Source organism: Staurois parvus, unplaced genomic scaffold (assembly GCF_062004578.1).
Source record: "Staurois parvus isolate SC_StPar_1 unplaced genomic scaffold, SC_StPar_1.0 ptg000187l, whole genome shotgun sequence".
Taxonomy (NCBI): Eukaryota; Metazoa; Chordata; class Amphibia; order Anura; family Ranidae; genus Staurois; species Staurois parvus.
Window position 1 is genome coordinate 6,329,509 of NW_028317983.1, and position 15,733 is coordinate 6,345,241.

The following is a 15,733-nucleotide window of genomic DNA, read 5'->3' on the forward strand; positions in this document are numbered from 1 at the left end:
GTGCTACTCACTGTGCAATTGTATATAGCACTACTACACTCATTTTTGAATAATACCTTTCTAGTCATCATGGGGATGGGTCAATGAAGAAGCATACACTGCCTGTCACCTACCACATTTTAGCAAAACCTACTTTCTGTGGGACGAACACCTCAAACTACAAAATTCAGGAACAATAAGCTTACATTCTCTACTTTGCTCACAGGACCTCCATTCCCAACAGACTCCAGGGGGATGATTTACTAAAACTGGAGCACTTAGAATCTGGTGCAGTTGTGCATGATGGTCAATCAGCTTCTAACTTCAGCTTGTTCAATTAAGCTTTGAAAATAAAACCTGGAAGCTGATTGGTTTCTGTGCAGAGCTGCAGCAACGTTTGCATGAGATAGATAGATGGATAGATAAGAGGGATGGATAGAGGGATGGAGGGATGGATGGATAGAGGGAGGGATAGATAAATGGATAGATGGGTGGATAGAGAGATGGATAGATGGAAGGATAAATGTATAGATAGAGGGAGGGATAGAGGGAGGGGTAGAGGGAGGGGTAGAGGGAGGGGTAGAGGGAGGGGTAGATGGAGGGGTAGATAGAGGGGTAGATAGAGGGAGGGATAAATGGATAGAGGGAGGGGTAGAGGGAGTGATAGAGGGAGGGACAGAGGGAGGGACAGAGGGAGGGATAGAGGGAGGGACAGAGGGAGGGATAGAGGGAGGGGTAGAGGGAGGGGTAGATAAATGGATGGATAGATAAATGGATGGATAGATAGAGGGAGGGAGAGATAGAGGGAGGTGTAGAAGGAGGGATAGATGGAGGGGTAGATGGAGGGATAGTTAGAGGGAGGGATAAATGGATGGATAAATGGATAGATAGAGGGAGGGGTAGACGGATGGATAGATAGATAGATAGATAGATGCACTGCAGGGAGCCTAGGAAAGTGTTGGGGTGTGTTTGGGTTTTTTAGGTCCTATCAGGATTACATAGAGCTGTCATGAGTGAAATATAAGTGTTGCCATCCCTCTGGAAATGTTACTTGTCAGATGGACAAGTCAACACTCAATTCCTAAATTGTTGGTAAGTACCTTTCCAAGTATGGGGGAAATCCACTGCAGTTAACTAGCAGACCTTAGTGCACTCATAGGAGGGACAGGATGAGGGTCTGGACTGACCCATAACTTACAAGGCAGTTTTTGAAGGGCAAGCAGGACAGGAGAGGAACGCATTGAAACAGAAGGTAAGTACAAGCACCATCCCTTAAACCTGTTCCAGGTTTACATGCAAAGTGCTTTCAATGCACACAATTCAATGCTAAATAGGGAAAGATATATATCTTACCTTTGATGATCTACATTGGTTCATCAGGTCTATGTACTGGTTCCTCCCAATACCGAGAAGCCTAAGACCTTTGTGAAATAAGAACATCTTGTTAAACTTCATTAAAAAAAAACCCACAATTCTCTTATGTCCTTTCATAAGCAATCCATTATTCACAATGTGATGATGTGTGTCATCATAAACCAGAATTACAGAGGCCTGGAATAATGTTTTGCATGCCTGGAAACCTAGACCGACAATTAGGTATTACCTGCTTTGCCTGATAATGGAAGGAAGCTGACACTACTAGGCCTCTTGACAAGGAGGCATGTGCATGTTCACCGTGAATTCTGACTTTTCCCCCCAGCAATCCCCCCTCCCTCACCTGGCAGCCCAGGTTCTGCATACAGCCTCCCATAGACATCATTGGCTGTGCCTGGCTGTACTCCGCAGCATATACGTAAACACATGTATAGCGTATGTTATTTATTTATTTCAGGTACTTATATGGCGCCATCAATTTACACAGCGCTTTACATATATATTGTACATTCACATCAGTCCCTAACCCCCAAGGGGTGTACAATCTAAGGTCCCTAACTCACATTCATACATACACATACTAGGGACAATTTAGACAGGAGCCAATTAACCTACCAGCATGTCTTTGGAGGGCGGGAGGAAACCGGAATACCCGGAGGAAACCCACATGTATGCAAAATACAGAATCTTTACTGGTGTTTACGGTAGCACCGCTGTATACCCGAAGAACAACTACACACCTCTATTCAATCTATGGGTGGCAGCACCGGGGCTTTCTGGGTGGGGGGTGGAAGGGAATGCCAGAATCTATGTTGAACTGGCTCAGGCACCCATGTGCAAGAGCCCATATACACACAGTAAAAGTAAATGATTTTAATGATCTTCTCAAAAGGAAACAAGACGCCTGGCTTGGAACTGGAGAGGCCCAAAGGCTGGCCATACATTATACAATTTTCTTGAGAACTGTGCTTTAGATTTACCAAAAACCATATAATATGAGGTCAAAGCTATACAACATTTTCAGTTGTATCCAAGTAGGCAGGCCCTTGCACTACATAGTTGAAGGTAGATCTAAAGGAAATTGGGCAGAAAATTGTATAGTGTATGGCCAGCCAAACAGTTGACATTGGTCTGACCCAGTCCTTGTGCACAGGAAAAGTGTGCAGCCTTAAAGTGGTCCCCCTGCAAGTGTAAGCCATAATGTACTAGTATGCACCGCATACTCCTACTTTATCACAGACTTATGGGCAAATGGAGCCCTTCAGCACAGCGCTGTCATGGCTCCCCCAGCACTTACATCTTTGGACGGTGTTCCTTTTGGGTTTTGTATCTTCAGCCGCTTGAATGTCCGAGCTGCAGCGATGTCACTCCTTCACACATGCACGAGAGTCACATCGCCACAGCACACAGAGCGGGCCGTAAATGTGATCTGAACTGTGACTGTGCATGTGCAACTCAGATCTCATTACCCAATGACAGGCAGGGGGAACATTTATGACAGAAGAGACCAATACGGTCTCTTTTGTTATAAAAACTCTGCCTGTCAGCGGAACTTAAAGCGGAGTTCCACCCAAAGGGGGAAGTTCAGCTTTACTGCTTTGTCCCCCACCTTTTAGGTGGATTGGCACCTTTGGGGAGCTGCTACCCGAATTTGACAGGCACCCACTTCTGCTGCAATCGTCTAGGCCAGGGGTAGGCAACCTGCGGCTCTCCAGCTGTTGCAGGACTACAAGTTCCATCATGCCTCTGCAAGTCATAGCTGTAACTGTCAGTTTTGTAATGTTGCAATGCCTCATGGGAAATGTAGCTCCACAACAGCTAAAGAGCTGAAGGTTGCCTACCCCAGGCCTAGGCGATTGGAAGTGGAAGTTGTCCTCCCTGCCTGTTGTCTTCTGGGACACATAACAGGTCCCAGAAGACTACGGGGCCATTGACAAAGCGCAGCGCATCTCGCAAATGCGCAGTGGGCACGCCGCAAGCTGTCATAGCCGGGTGCCCACATTGAAGATGCCGGCACCAGGGAGAGAAGACAGCTGGTGACACCAGCCATGGTGAGGACACCGCTGGACCGAGGGACAGGTAAGTGTCTGTATTTTAAAAGTCAGCAGATACAGTTTTTGTAGCTGCTGACTTTTTTTTTTTTCTTCAGCTGGAACTCTGCTTTAAGTATAATGACTTTACTACAACTTTAAAGTGCTGGTTCACCTTTTCAAAAAAATTGAACTTTGACTTTAACTTAGAAGTAGAAGGGTTATCGGGGGTTACTTGCTTGGGGGCAGCGGTGGAGACCTGTGACTGCAAGCTTCTCCATCTCAACCAGCCTTGAGACCCTCATGAGGGAGCAACTTCCTGCAAACACCCTTTTTTGCAGTCCCGCAACCATAGCTTTCTCTACAGATTCAGCGAAGGAGTGAGAGTAGCCACCCAACAGCAGGAAGTGTGTCTTCTGCAGGACTACCAGTTTAACGTAAAGAAAAAAAGCTTGAATAAAGAAAACTAGTGCAGCCCAACACCTAAGAATCAGTAATCTTCAACATATAAAATTGTTGTTTTTGTGTTTAGATACACTTTGAGACAGGCTATATTATTGTTTTAAAGCTTCTATGACAAGATCAGAGATATGCTGACGTTTGCAATGACTATCAAGCATAAGTGCATATCATATCCTCAGAAATTGCCCCATAATGTGCCCTGTCCTCATGTAATGTGCCCTGCTGTGTGCCCCATAATGTGCCCTGCTCCCCGGTAATATGCCCTGCTGTGTGCCCCATAATGTGCCCTGTCCTCATGTAATGTGCCCTGCTTTGTGCCCCATAATGTGCCCTGCTCCCAGGTAATATGCCCTGCTGTGTGCCCCATAATGTGCCCTGCTCCCCGGTAATATGCCCTGCTGTGTGCCCCATAATGTGCCCTGTCCTCATGTAATGTGCCCTGCTGTGTGCCCCATAATGTGCCCTGTCCTCATGTAATGTGCCCTGCTGTGTGCCCCATAATGTGCCCTGTCCTAATGTAATGTGCCCTGTGTGCCCCATAATGTGCCCTGTCCTCATGTAATGTGCCCTGCTTTGTGCCCCATAATGTGCCCTGCTCCCAGGTAATGTGCCCTGCTGTGTGCCCCATAATGTGCCCTGTCCTCATGTAATGTGCCCTGCTTTGTGCCCCATAATGTGCCCTGCTCTCAGGTAATGTGCCCTGCTGTGTGCCCCATAATGTGCCCTGTCCTCATGTAATGTGCCCTGTGTGCCCCATAATGTGCCCTGTCCTCATGTAATGTGCTGTGCTTTGTGCCCCATAATGTGCCCTGTCCTCATGTAATGTGCCCTGTGTGCCCCATAATGTGCCCTGTCCTCATGTAATGTGCTGAGCTTTGTGCCCCATAATGTGCCCTGTCCTCATGTAATATGCCCTGCTGTATGCCCCATAATGTGCCCTGTCCTCATGTAATGTGCCCTGTGTGCCCCATAATGTGCCCTGTCCTCATGAAATGTGCCCTGCTGTGTGCCCCATAATGTGCCCTGTCCTCATGTAATGTGCCCTGCTGTGTGCCCCATAATGTGCCCTGTCCTCATGTAATGTGCTGAGCTTTGTGCCCCATAATGTGCCCTGTCCTCATGTAATGTGCCCTGCTGTGTGCCCCATAATGTGCCCTGTCCTCATGTAATGTGCCCTGCTGTGTGCCCCATAATGTGCCCTGTCCTCATGTAATGTGCCCTGCTGTGTGCCCCATAATGTGCCCTGTCCTCATGTAATGTGCCCTGCTGTGTGCCCCATAATGTGCCCTGTCCTCATGTAATGTGCCCTGCTGTGTGCCCTATAATGTGCCCTGTCCTCATGTAATGTGCCCTGCTGTGTGCCCTATAATGTGCCCTGTCCTCATGTAATGTGCCCTGTGTGCCCCATAATGTGCCCTGTCCTCATGTAATATGCCCTGCTATGTGCCCCACAATGTGCCCTGTCCTCATGTAATGTGCCCTGCTGTGTGCCCCATAATGTGCCCTGTCCTCATGCAATGTGCCCTGCTATGTAGTGTACCTTCCTATCCCCGTGTGCTGGTGCCCTCCTGTACCCCGTTTATCTCAAGCTGGACCAAGAATTGAGCATCTGTGCAGAAAAAACAAGCACAAGTTTCACATCAAATAGGTACGTTTTAACCACTAGAGCTTTGGAAGGTTTTACTCCTTCATGACTGGAGAATTTGTTTGCTATTCAGCACTGTACTAGTTTAACTGGAAATTGCTCGGTCATGCAAAACTGTACCCAAATTAATGTTTTATAATTTTTTTCCCCACAAATAGAGCTTTCTTTTGGTAGCATTTGATCACCACTGAGTGTTTTCATTTTTTGCAATATAAACAAAAAAATGGATGAAAAATTTTAAAAAACACAATATTTTCTACTTTACGCTAAATAACATATCCAATAAAAAAATGTTTTAAAAAATCTACATTTCTTGATAAATTTAGGCCAAAATGTATTCTGCTACATGTCTTTGGTAAAAAAAACAGCACACTAAAACAGCACACAGTTAACCCTTTGATCTCTCCCCTGTCAGCTCCAGCATGCTGCTTTGTATTGCTCTGCATAGCAGAGCAATACAAAACAGCATGACTCCCTAGTAAAACACTCACAGCACACAGTTAATCCTTTGATCGTCCCACATGGTAACCCCTTCCTGCCCAGTGTCATTAGTACAGTGTCAATGCTTTTTATTAGCATTGTATTGGTGTCACTGACAAAGACATGGAGCAGAATACTTTTGGCATAAATTTATGACAACATTTGATTCTTCAAATTTTTTTACTGCACATGTTTAATAGCAAAAAGTAAAAAATGTTTTTTTCCCCTTAAAATTGGTTGCTCTTTTTTTTTTTCTTAATAGCGTAAAAAAAAATAAATCGCACAGGCGATCAAATACCACCAAAAGAAAGCTCTATTTGTGGGGGAAAAAAAAGGACATAAATTTCATTTGGGTGCAGTGTTGCATGATTGTCAGTTAAAGTAACGCAGTGCTGTAATGCAAAAAATGGCCCGGTCAGGAAGGGGGGTAAATCCTTGGAAGGCAAGTGGTTAACCAATAAGAAAAAATAGCCATAGACTAGAGAGTTGTACTCACAATCTGCGGCAGTAAAGTTTGGCAAGGAATCATAACTTTTTTCACTGTTCATAATGTCCTGTAAGGTAGAGGAAAAAAAACATTAACTGTGGCTCTACAAATAGGAAACCCCTAACTGTATAATTAAAAGGATACCTGACCCCAATCAATCATGCAAATAAATTCAGTTTTGCGCCTCTCAGTTCTGCACCTAAGAATGCACCTATGGTCAGTGTATTGGTGTTTAGCAGCACATTATTATTATTATCATACAGGATTTATATAGCGCCAACAGTTTGCTCAGTGCTTTATGTATGTATGTACAATTCATTTCCTGAATACGCAGCTTACATGTATAGAATATATGTCGTGCGCACACGAGTGAATGCAGATGCACAGAAGCATTCAGCCTTTACAGGAGTACAGGGGCATACAGACATTCATTTTTATGGCTGACTATATGACCCACCTGGAATTCTACTCTTGGCATATTTTATGCCTGCAAAAGTGTGAATGAGACCTTATTTTCTAGGGCAGCAGAAACATGGTATCCTACCAGCCTTCTAATGCTGTAAGCTACAAAAAACAGACTAAAACCCAACTTGTAAACATGTAAGGCAGTGGTTCTCAACCTTCCTAATGCCGCGACCCTTTAATACAGTTCCTCATGTTGTGGTGACCCCCAACCATAAAATTATTTTCATTGCTACTTCATAACTGTAATTTTGCAGTGGGAGGAGTAGTGCCCCATCACTGATGTCAGTGGGAGGAATAGTGTCCCATCGTTGGTATCAATGGGAGGAATAGTGCCCCATCATTGGTATCAGTGGGAGGAATAGTGCCCCATCGTTGGTATCAGTGGGAGGAATAGTGTCCCATCGTTGGTATCAGTGGGAGGAATAGTGCCCCATCGTTGGTATCAGTGGGAGGAATAGTGCCCCATCATTGTTATCAATGGGAGGAATAGTGCCCCATCATTGGTATCAGTGGGAGGAATAGTGCCCTATCGTTGGTATCAGTGGGAGGAATAGTGCCACATTGTTGGTGTCAGTGGGAGGAATAGTGCCCCATCATTGGTGTCAGTGGGGAGGAATAGTGTCCCATCATTGGTGTCAGTGGGAGGAATAGTGTCCGATCACTGATGTCAGTGGGAGGAATAGTGTCCCATCGTTGGTATCAGTGGGAGGAATAGTATCCCATCGTTGGTATCAGTGGGAGGAATAGTGCCCTATCGTTGGTATCAGTGGGAGGAATAGTGCCCCATCATTGGTATCAATGGGAGGAATAGTGCCCCATCATTGGTATCAGTGGGAGGAATAGTGCCCCATCATTGGTATCAGTGGGAGGAATAGTGCCCCATCATTGGTATCAGTGGGAGGAATAGTGCCACATTGTTGGTGTCAGTGGGAGGAATAGTGCCCCATCATTGGTGTCAGTGGGGGGGGAATAGTGCCCCATCATTGATACTAGTGGGGGGGGGGGAATTGTGCCCCATCATTGGTGTCAGTGGGGAGGAATAGTGCCCCATCGATGGTGTCAGTGGGGGGAGGAATAGTTCCCCATCATTGGTGTCAGTGGGGGGGGGGGGAGGAAATAGTGCCCCATCATTGGTGTCAGTGGGGGGAATAGTGCCCCATCATTGGCATTAGTGACACCAATGATGGGGCACTATTCCTCCCACTGACACCAATGATACTTACCTTGCTGACTCCTGCTCCAGCCTGGGCTCGCTCCCTCCCTCTCCCATCTACAGCCAGCATACCTGGCTGCAGCATCACCATCTTCACGCTACAGACACTTACCTGTCAGCTGTCTTCCTTCTCCGGCCGCTCCCTCGCTCGATCTTCTTTGATCGTCGCGCTGCTGCTCGGCTCCACCTCTCCAAGCTCCACCTCCTCGCCGGTGATTGGCCGCCTGTGTGCCTCTCCTGAGCTACAGTTCCGGCGGCCAATCGCTGGCGAGGAGGCGGAGCTGTTGAGTGATCCCGGGGATGTGGCCAGGTGACAGGGGCGGCATGTCATCCCGCGCACACATCGCGGTCCAGGGAAAAGTGGACGTATCTGCATGTGGGCGGACCTGCCTGGAGACTGATAGAGGAGCAGTGTCTCGGTTCCTAAGACCATCGGAAATATGTGTTTTCCGATGGTCTTAGGAGACCCCTGTGAAAGGGTTGTTCGACCCCCAAAGGGGTTGCAACCCACAGGTAGAGAACCGCTGATGTAAGGGCTCATTCACATCGTGGTGCAGAGACGACAGTTTTTTTTACACGTGTTCTACAAGGGCACAACAAAACCAATTATTCTCTATGTGCCCTGTTCACACCACAACACTGATATCACATGCGGATTTTTTCAGCGCAGGAATTTGCAACGTGTATAAAAACTCGTTGGAGCGCACGTAAAAAAAATATGTAAACTGCAAGTGAAATCTGTGTGTCGGTTTCCATCAGTTTTTCTACACGTATGGTGTGAACGAGGCCTAAATGCATTAAATCTATACTCTTGGGGTTTTTTCATGTAAAAATACCCTTGCGATGGGGCTCACCACACTACAAGGGTTTAAACTTATCAAGTGTAAGGGTGAGGAATAAGTTGTAATACTACCGTATTCTTGGCTGCACCAGGCTCCCACCACACTGTGCGACTGGCCCACCTGAAACCTATAATCAGCATTCCAGCCAGTGTTCACACTAAGACATTATCATGTACAATACAGGACCAGTAGTCCTGCATTGTATGTGAGGAAGGTGAGGGTCCGCCCACAAACCACAGCAACAGAGAGAAGAGGATGAATAGTGTATTATGGATTATTCCTCTACCCTTACATTGGTTCTAAAGCCAAAATGTTTTTTCGCTCAATGCATTCCCTACATGAAAGTAAACGTTTTGCCACTTGCTGTAACCCCCAAACACTTACCCTACATCGATACAGTACTGTACTCGGCTGCCAGTCTTCTCTCCCCTCTCCCACAGGACAGAGTGCAGTGGAGTCATTGGCTCCTGCTTCTGTCAATCAAATCCTGTGAGCAGAAAGTGGTGTGTGTCAATGAATGTTTCCTCCCATGGCAAGTGGCTTGCTATGGGGGGAGACACAGAAGAGGAGAAGCCAAGCTTGCCGGACCCCAGGAGGGGAAGTGTGTGGCCGCTCTGTGCAATGCCATTGCACAGAGCGGGCGAGTTAAATATGTTTAATATTTTATTCTAAAAATTTGCCTTTAGAAACGCTTTATAGCGTTTAAAGGGGAAGTTCTGCTTTAAGGACTGCTCCCCCGCTCCCCATTAAGGATTGGCACCTTTGGGGAGTAGGTACCCGAATTTGACAGGTACTCGCTCCCACTTCCGGTCCGATTGCCTAGGCGAAGGTTGGCAATTGGTTTGTATTAGGTAGGTATACATTCGCCAGAGTGAACGTTTGAGCATAAATCTTCCCCTTCAATAGGAGAAATCTGCCCTCTGGGTCACGGTACTCATCCAGAAATTGCCAGGTAATAGATTTAGCAATCAGTATACTCGTCCCCTTAGGTTTAGAAGACTGCGAGGGGCAGTGATAGGCTGTAGGAAAATGTTTACTAGTGAGCCTAGGGATTTCATCGATCCTGAAATGAGTTTCCTGTAGGAATACCACCTATGCTCTCAGTATCCAAAGTTCAGTAAGGCAACCCAGTTTGCTTCTCTGGGGCGTTTAAGCCCTAGATGTTCCATGAGACAAATTTCACCGGCATCTTCCATAAAGCCAGGATAAGGTTGTGACACAACCTAGTATGTGGGAAGGAAGAATGGGTGGAAGAATGAGGAGGTAAGGGGGAAAGGAGAAAGGAGAAAGGAGAAAAAAAAAAAAGGGGGGGGGGGGGAAGGAAAGCTGAGAAAGGGAAAAGAGGGGGGGGGGGGGGGAGAAAAAAGGGAAGAAAGGGAGGGAAGAAGGGAGACAAAACCAAGAAAAACAAAAGTAATAAGTAGTGAGAAAAAGGACAACAAACAGAGAATGAAAGGAAAGCTAAAGGGGGGAAAAGTATTGTGAAGCTCTAACGAGCTATTCTACTGCCGACCTGGCAGAGAGAACCTAGAGGAGTAAGTGGTAAGACACAGTCAGGAGTCGAGCTCCATCCCATGGGAAGCCCCTACCCGCATCCATGTAGGGACCAGTAATGACGTGGTAGTGTCAAAGACCTTCACCTCACCAGAGGGCATGAAGAACAGAATCAGGTGCCCTCAGGTGACAACAGCAAAGTCCAATCCAAAACCGTACTTGTGAGGATTTGTTTACATTGTTAATTCCTCCGTGATCGCACCGGAGGGAGACCAACTAACAGGGACAAACATCCCCAGGTCAGCTGTCACTCAGGCACAATGCCAGACAAGGAAAACGTCACAAAGCATAAGACATCGGATAAACTACTGTAGAAGGTAGTGAACAGGATACACAGCTCAACAGAACAGAAACCAATATTGTAGCCTCTCTGTCTGACACAGGGACATAATATGTAAAGGCACCACACACTCTCCCAAGTGGCATCCCTTGGCTGCACCCATCACTCTTACGGTCTTGAGGCGGTCAAGTAAGGTAGGCTCGTGCCCCTCCACAACTCCAGTCGCAGCTGGACATGGAAATATAACAAACATGTGAAACGTTCCCACCATGAGACCACGGAACACCCGCGCAGGCCGGAAACACAGTCAAAGCCAACCATAATGTGTGAGGCTAACAGGCTATGGATCACACAACAGAGCAAAAAAAGTAATGAATCAGACCATATTTACATCAGCAAGAAGTGTCACTGGTTAGTAGACATTAGCATAGAAGGGCACGAAGCCCAAATGGCTCGTAACAGAAAACCCGAAAGGTAGGCTAAAGAAGTATTCCTGTATCAGGAGACAAGTACAGGGCCACACAAGTAGCTCATGTACCCAAAACCACTCTGAAGGTATACTTCAGGTAGGGTGGTAGATTTAACATCTTGGATACGAAGATGGCATGCTCTGGCTGTCCGTTCCCGATGAGTAAGTCTACAGCTTGAAATGTATAGCAACCTGGTCCAGAGTCATCAGGGCAGTTCCTTACTTTCGGTTTCTTCTGGATCTGCGATTTGTGCAAACTCTCAGAGGCTGGCTGTGGCATAATTGCTCAAGGGGGTCTAACGTGGCAATAAAGGTAAGCCAGTTGGGAACCGGAAGGGGATCCATTTCGGCGAAGGCAAATAATGCTGGCAGATCAGAGGGTTGGTGTACCGTAACTTGTCTGACATCACTAGTTCCAGAATTCGGTCAAGAAGTGATTTCAGAAACTTACGCATTAGCAATGTTTTCCTAAAGATATAGAAGTACAGTAGATGAATCAAGGTACCATCAAACTCCAATACACCCACTCTCCAGGCCTGTTGTAATATCTCTTCTTTAAGGCAGTAGGAGTGTAGGCGGCATAACACGTCACGTGGGCGGACCGCTGAGGCCGGGCCTGGGCCTAGAGTCCTATGGACCCTATCAATGGTGACCTCGAACGCTGGAGGCCGATCCAAGTATCTATTAAAGATGGAGGTAACGTGAGGACGCAAGTCGGCCTGCACGACCATCTCTTGTATTCCCCACAACCTGATATTTTGTCTTTTGTTTTCTAAGTCATCCACAAGTAAATGGAGTTGCATAACCTGGTTGGACAGATCAGATAACACCGCCTGAAGGTGGTCAAGTGCGTGCCCGGCAGCTTCATGGCTCTGCTCAACCCCTGTCAGTCTAGAATCAATGTCTGAGATTTCTTATCGAAGCCCCTGTAATTCCCCTCTGAGAGCTGATTCGACATCGTTAGCTAAGACTTCAAAATCCGCCCTCGTGGGCAACTGTTGAAGGAAGGTCCAAAGGGTTTGATGAGAGAGCGGGGTAGACAAGGGACCACCTGGTAACTTGTCCCCAGGGGTAGTACTCACTGTGGCCCTTGAAGCCGTGCCATGGAGCAAGCCATCCGCAGTTTGGCTGAGACCGTGCTCCCTGTCAGATGTAGGAGAGGTGGATGTTGCAGATAGGCTGACGTCCAGAGAGTAAGATTCCTCCAAGGCCGCACGGGACATGAGCAGCGACTGTGGCAGGCATGGAGAGAGATCACTCGGCAGAGAGAACGGAGGTAAGTCATGTGAAGCATCTTGATCATAGGAGGAGGGTGACCTGGAACCCGTAGGAGCAGAGGCCTTGGCAGCAGGAGCCGACACCATCTTGGATCCTGACGGCATGGATACAGACTGTATACTCGGCCAAAGATATCGCTCCATCTTCTGGTCGGGTAAGTGAGATCAGTAGCCGTTGTCACGCTCCCCAGTAGTCACTGGAGTCATGTGGGGTAAGTGGTAGTAGGACTGTTGTAAAGGTGCCTGAGGCCGAGAGCTCGGTGATCACATGTCCTCAGCCATCCATGCCGAGACAATGCCCCCGGATGGGTTAATTTAAAGCACATTTACAGTTTGTTAAGAAAATGTAAATGTCCATAGACTGGCCACTGTTCTCCTTTTAAGGACTAATTGTATGTACTCATCGAGATGTAGATAGCATGGAGATAATTGTTTCTTTAAAGTGAGCCTTTATCCCCATTTAAACCGGAAGGAGTGTGCTTTAGATAAGAAATTTTACTTTTAGTTACTGGTGCCTAATTTTCCCTGACTTCATGGGTAAGTTCCAGCAATAGCATTCTCACAGGACAGGTCGGAAAATCACACAGGTCCATCCAGTCCAACCTATATGTGCATGTGTGTCAAGTGTGTGTTAGTTTATTTTGTAAGAGTAAACAGATCTCTGCTGTTCTGTTCAAGGAACATGTCTACAAGTTTTTTTAATTAGAATTTGTCAATACTCCAACCTGATACCACTACTTGTACATACACATACCTACCTCCATTATTCCTATATAGTAGGAGAAGGGTGTTATCCGAAGGCCCTTCACCATGATGTCAGATAGGTGGTAAGGATAGAGCATCAAGTGCTCCCGGCTGTATTTCAGGAGTTCTTCATAGTACTTCCGCTCATCTTTCTTCACATGTTTCACTGTAAACACAGAAAAAAAAAACAGTGTTATGTATTATAACATTATAGAACATTGTTACATGGTAAATAATAGTAGGAAACAGTTCCCTATGGCATTGCTCCTTCATGGGGGGTACAACTGGGGGAATCAAGGGTGGAGAAGGATCTGGGGGTTCTGGTAGATCACAAGCTTAATAATGGCATGCAATGCCAAGCTGCGGGTTCTAAAGCGAGCAAAATCCTCTCTTGTATTAAAAGAGGTATAGACTCCAGAGAGAGAGATATCATTTCCCCCGGTACAAATCATTAGTAAAACCTCATCTGGAATATGCAGTTCAGTTTTGGGCACCAATTCACAAAAAGAACATTGGGGAACTGGAGAAAGTACAGAGAAGGGCAACCAAACTGATACGAGGCATGGAGGAGCTCAGCTATGAGGAAAGATTAGAGGAACTAAATTTATTCTCTCTTGAGAAGAGGAGATTAAGGGGGATATGATCTCCATGTATAATACATAAGGGGGGATATGATCTCCATGTATAATACATAAGGGGGGGATATGATCACCATGTATAATACATAAGGGGGGATATGATCTCCATGTATAATACATAAGGGGGGATATGATCTCCATGTATAATACATAAGGGGGGATATGATCTCCATGTATAATACATAAGGGGGATATGATCTCCATGTATAATACATAAGGGGGGACATGATCTCCATGTATAATACATAAGGGGGGACATGATCTCCATGTATAATACATAAGGGGGGATATGATCACCATGTATAATACATAAGGGGGGATATGATCTCCATGTATAATACATAAGGGGGATATGATCTCCATATATAATACATAAGGGGGGATATGATCTCCATGTATAATACATAAGGGGGGATATGATCACCATGTATAATACATAAGGGGGGATATGATCTCCATGTATAATACATAAGGGGGGATATGATCTCCATGTATAATACATAAGGGGGATATGATCTCCATGTATAACACATAAGGGGGGATATGATCTCCATGTATAATACATAAGGGGGATATGATCTCCATGTATAATACATAAGGGGGGATATGATCTCCATGTATAAATACATCAGTGAACTCGGTGTAGAGCTATTCGCCCTGAGGTCATCACAGAGGACAAGGGGCACTCTTTACATCTGGAGGAAAAGAAATTTATCTCCAAACACGGAAAGGTTTCTTCACAATAAGAGCTGTGAAAATGTGGAATAGACTCAAGAGTTGGTTCTGGCCAGCTCAGTGGATTGCTTTAAAAAAAAAAAGGTCTGGATTCTTTCTTGGATACTCAATACATATAACTGGATACTAACATTTATAGGTAAAGTTGATCCAGGGAATATCTGATTGGCTCTCGGGGGATCAGGAAGGATTTTTTTCCCCTGCATTAGCAAACTGGATCATGCTTTGCTGGTATTTTTGCCTTGTGGCAACTTTGGGTGTAGGATTATAACTTACTTTTTTTTTTTTTAATGGTTGAACTGGATGGACTTTTTTCAGCCAGACTAACTATGTAACTATGTCCAGATCCAACCAGATGTTGCTGCTCCCCTCACTATCAACTGAAATTCTGCAGTACTTTGGTTAAAGCAGAAGTAAATTCCATTGCAGAACTCAAAAGCTCTAAGCAGTTGTACTTGAATGTGAGAGGTATCAATGATCTGACTCTTTCACTTGCATGTTTATACTTTAACTTGAACCATTGAGCTCTAGCAATAACAGGCTTGTTTTCAACATACAAGCTAAGGAAAGCCTGGAAAACATGAACATAAACAGAAAACTCCAACTGCTGGATATATATCAAAGTTCAATATTTCATGTTAACCCAACTGATGTATCATAATAATAAATATATGGAGATGAGGAGAAAGAAAGAGTGTTCTTTAAACCTAACACACTTCCATATATATATATATATATATATATATATATATATATATATATATACACACACATATATATGTCACGTTGTGCCTGAGAGCTGCCCCCCCCCCCCCCCCCTAGTGCCTGTGTCCTGTGTGGCACCTTCCTTCCCCCCCTCTCATCCTGTCATGGCCCTTTGAAGCCGGGCCGCACAGGATGAGAGGTGTGACTTTCCACACCCCTGCGGCGAAATTCACGCCTCTCCGGCCATACTGTGGAGAGGGGCAATCTCCCTCAGGGAGATTCCGGGACAAGGCTGTCACCTTGACCCTGCGCGGACCCCGGCGAGTGCGGCGTGGACACAGGATCTTCCCGCGC

General features: G+C 45.9%; 1 protein-coding gene across 3 annotated transcripts in view; it reads right to left on the reverse strand.

The window, feature by feature from the left end:
* Nucleotides 1-15,733, reverse strand: part of FAM91A1 (family with sequence similarity 91 member A1) — a 135,169-nt gene that overhangs the window by 81,741 nt on the left and 37,695 nt on the right. For all 3 annotated transcript variants that reach the window (XM_089677525.1, XM_089677524.1, XM_089677526.1), the window contains 3 exons: nucleotides 13,316-13,467; nucleotides 6,467-6,524; nucleotides 1,333-1,400 (listed from right to left, as the gene is read on the reverse strand). In XM_089677525.1, the coding sequence (XP_089533651.1) occupies nucleotides 1,333-1,400; nucleotides 6,467-6,524; nucleotides 13,316-13,467 (278 nt within the window). The remainder of the gene's footprint in view (nucleotides 1-1,332; nucleotides 1,401-6,466; nucleotides 6,525-13,315; nucleotides 13,468-15,733) is intronic.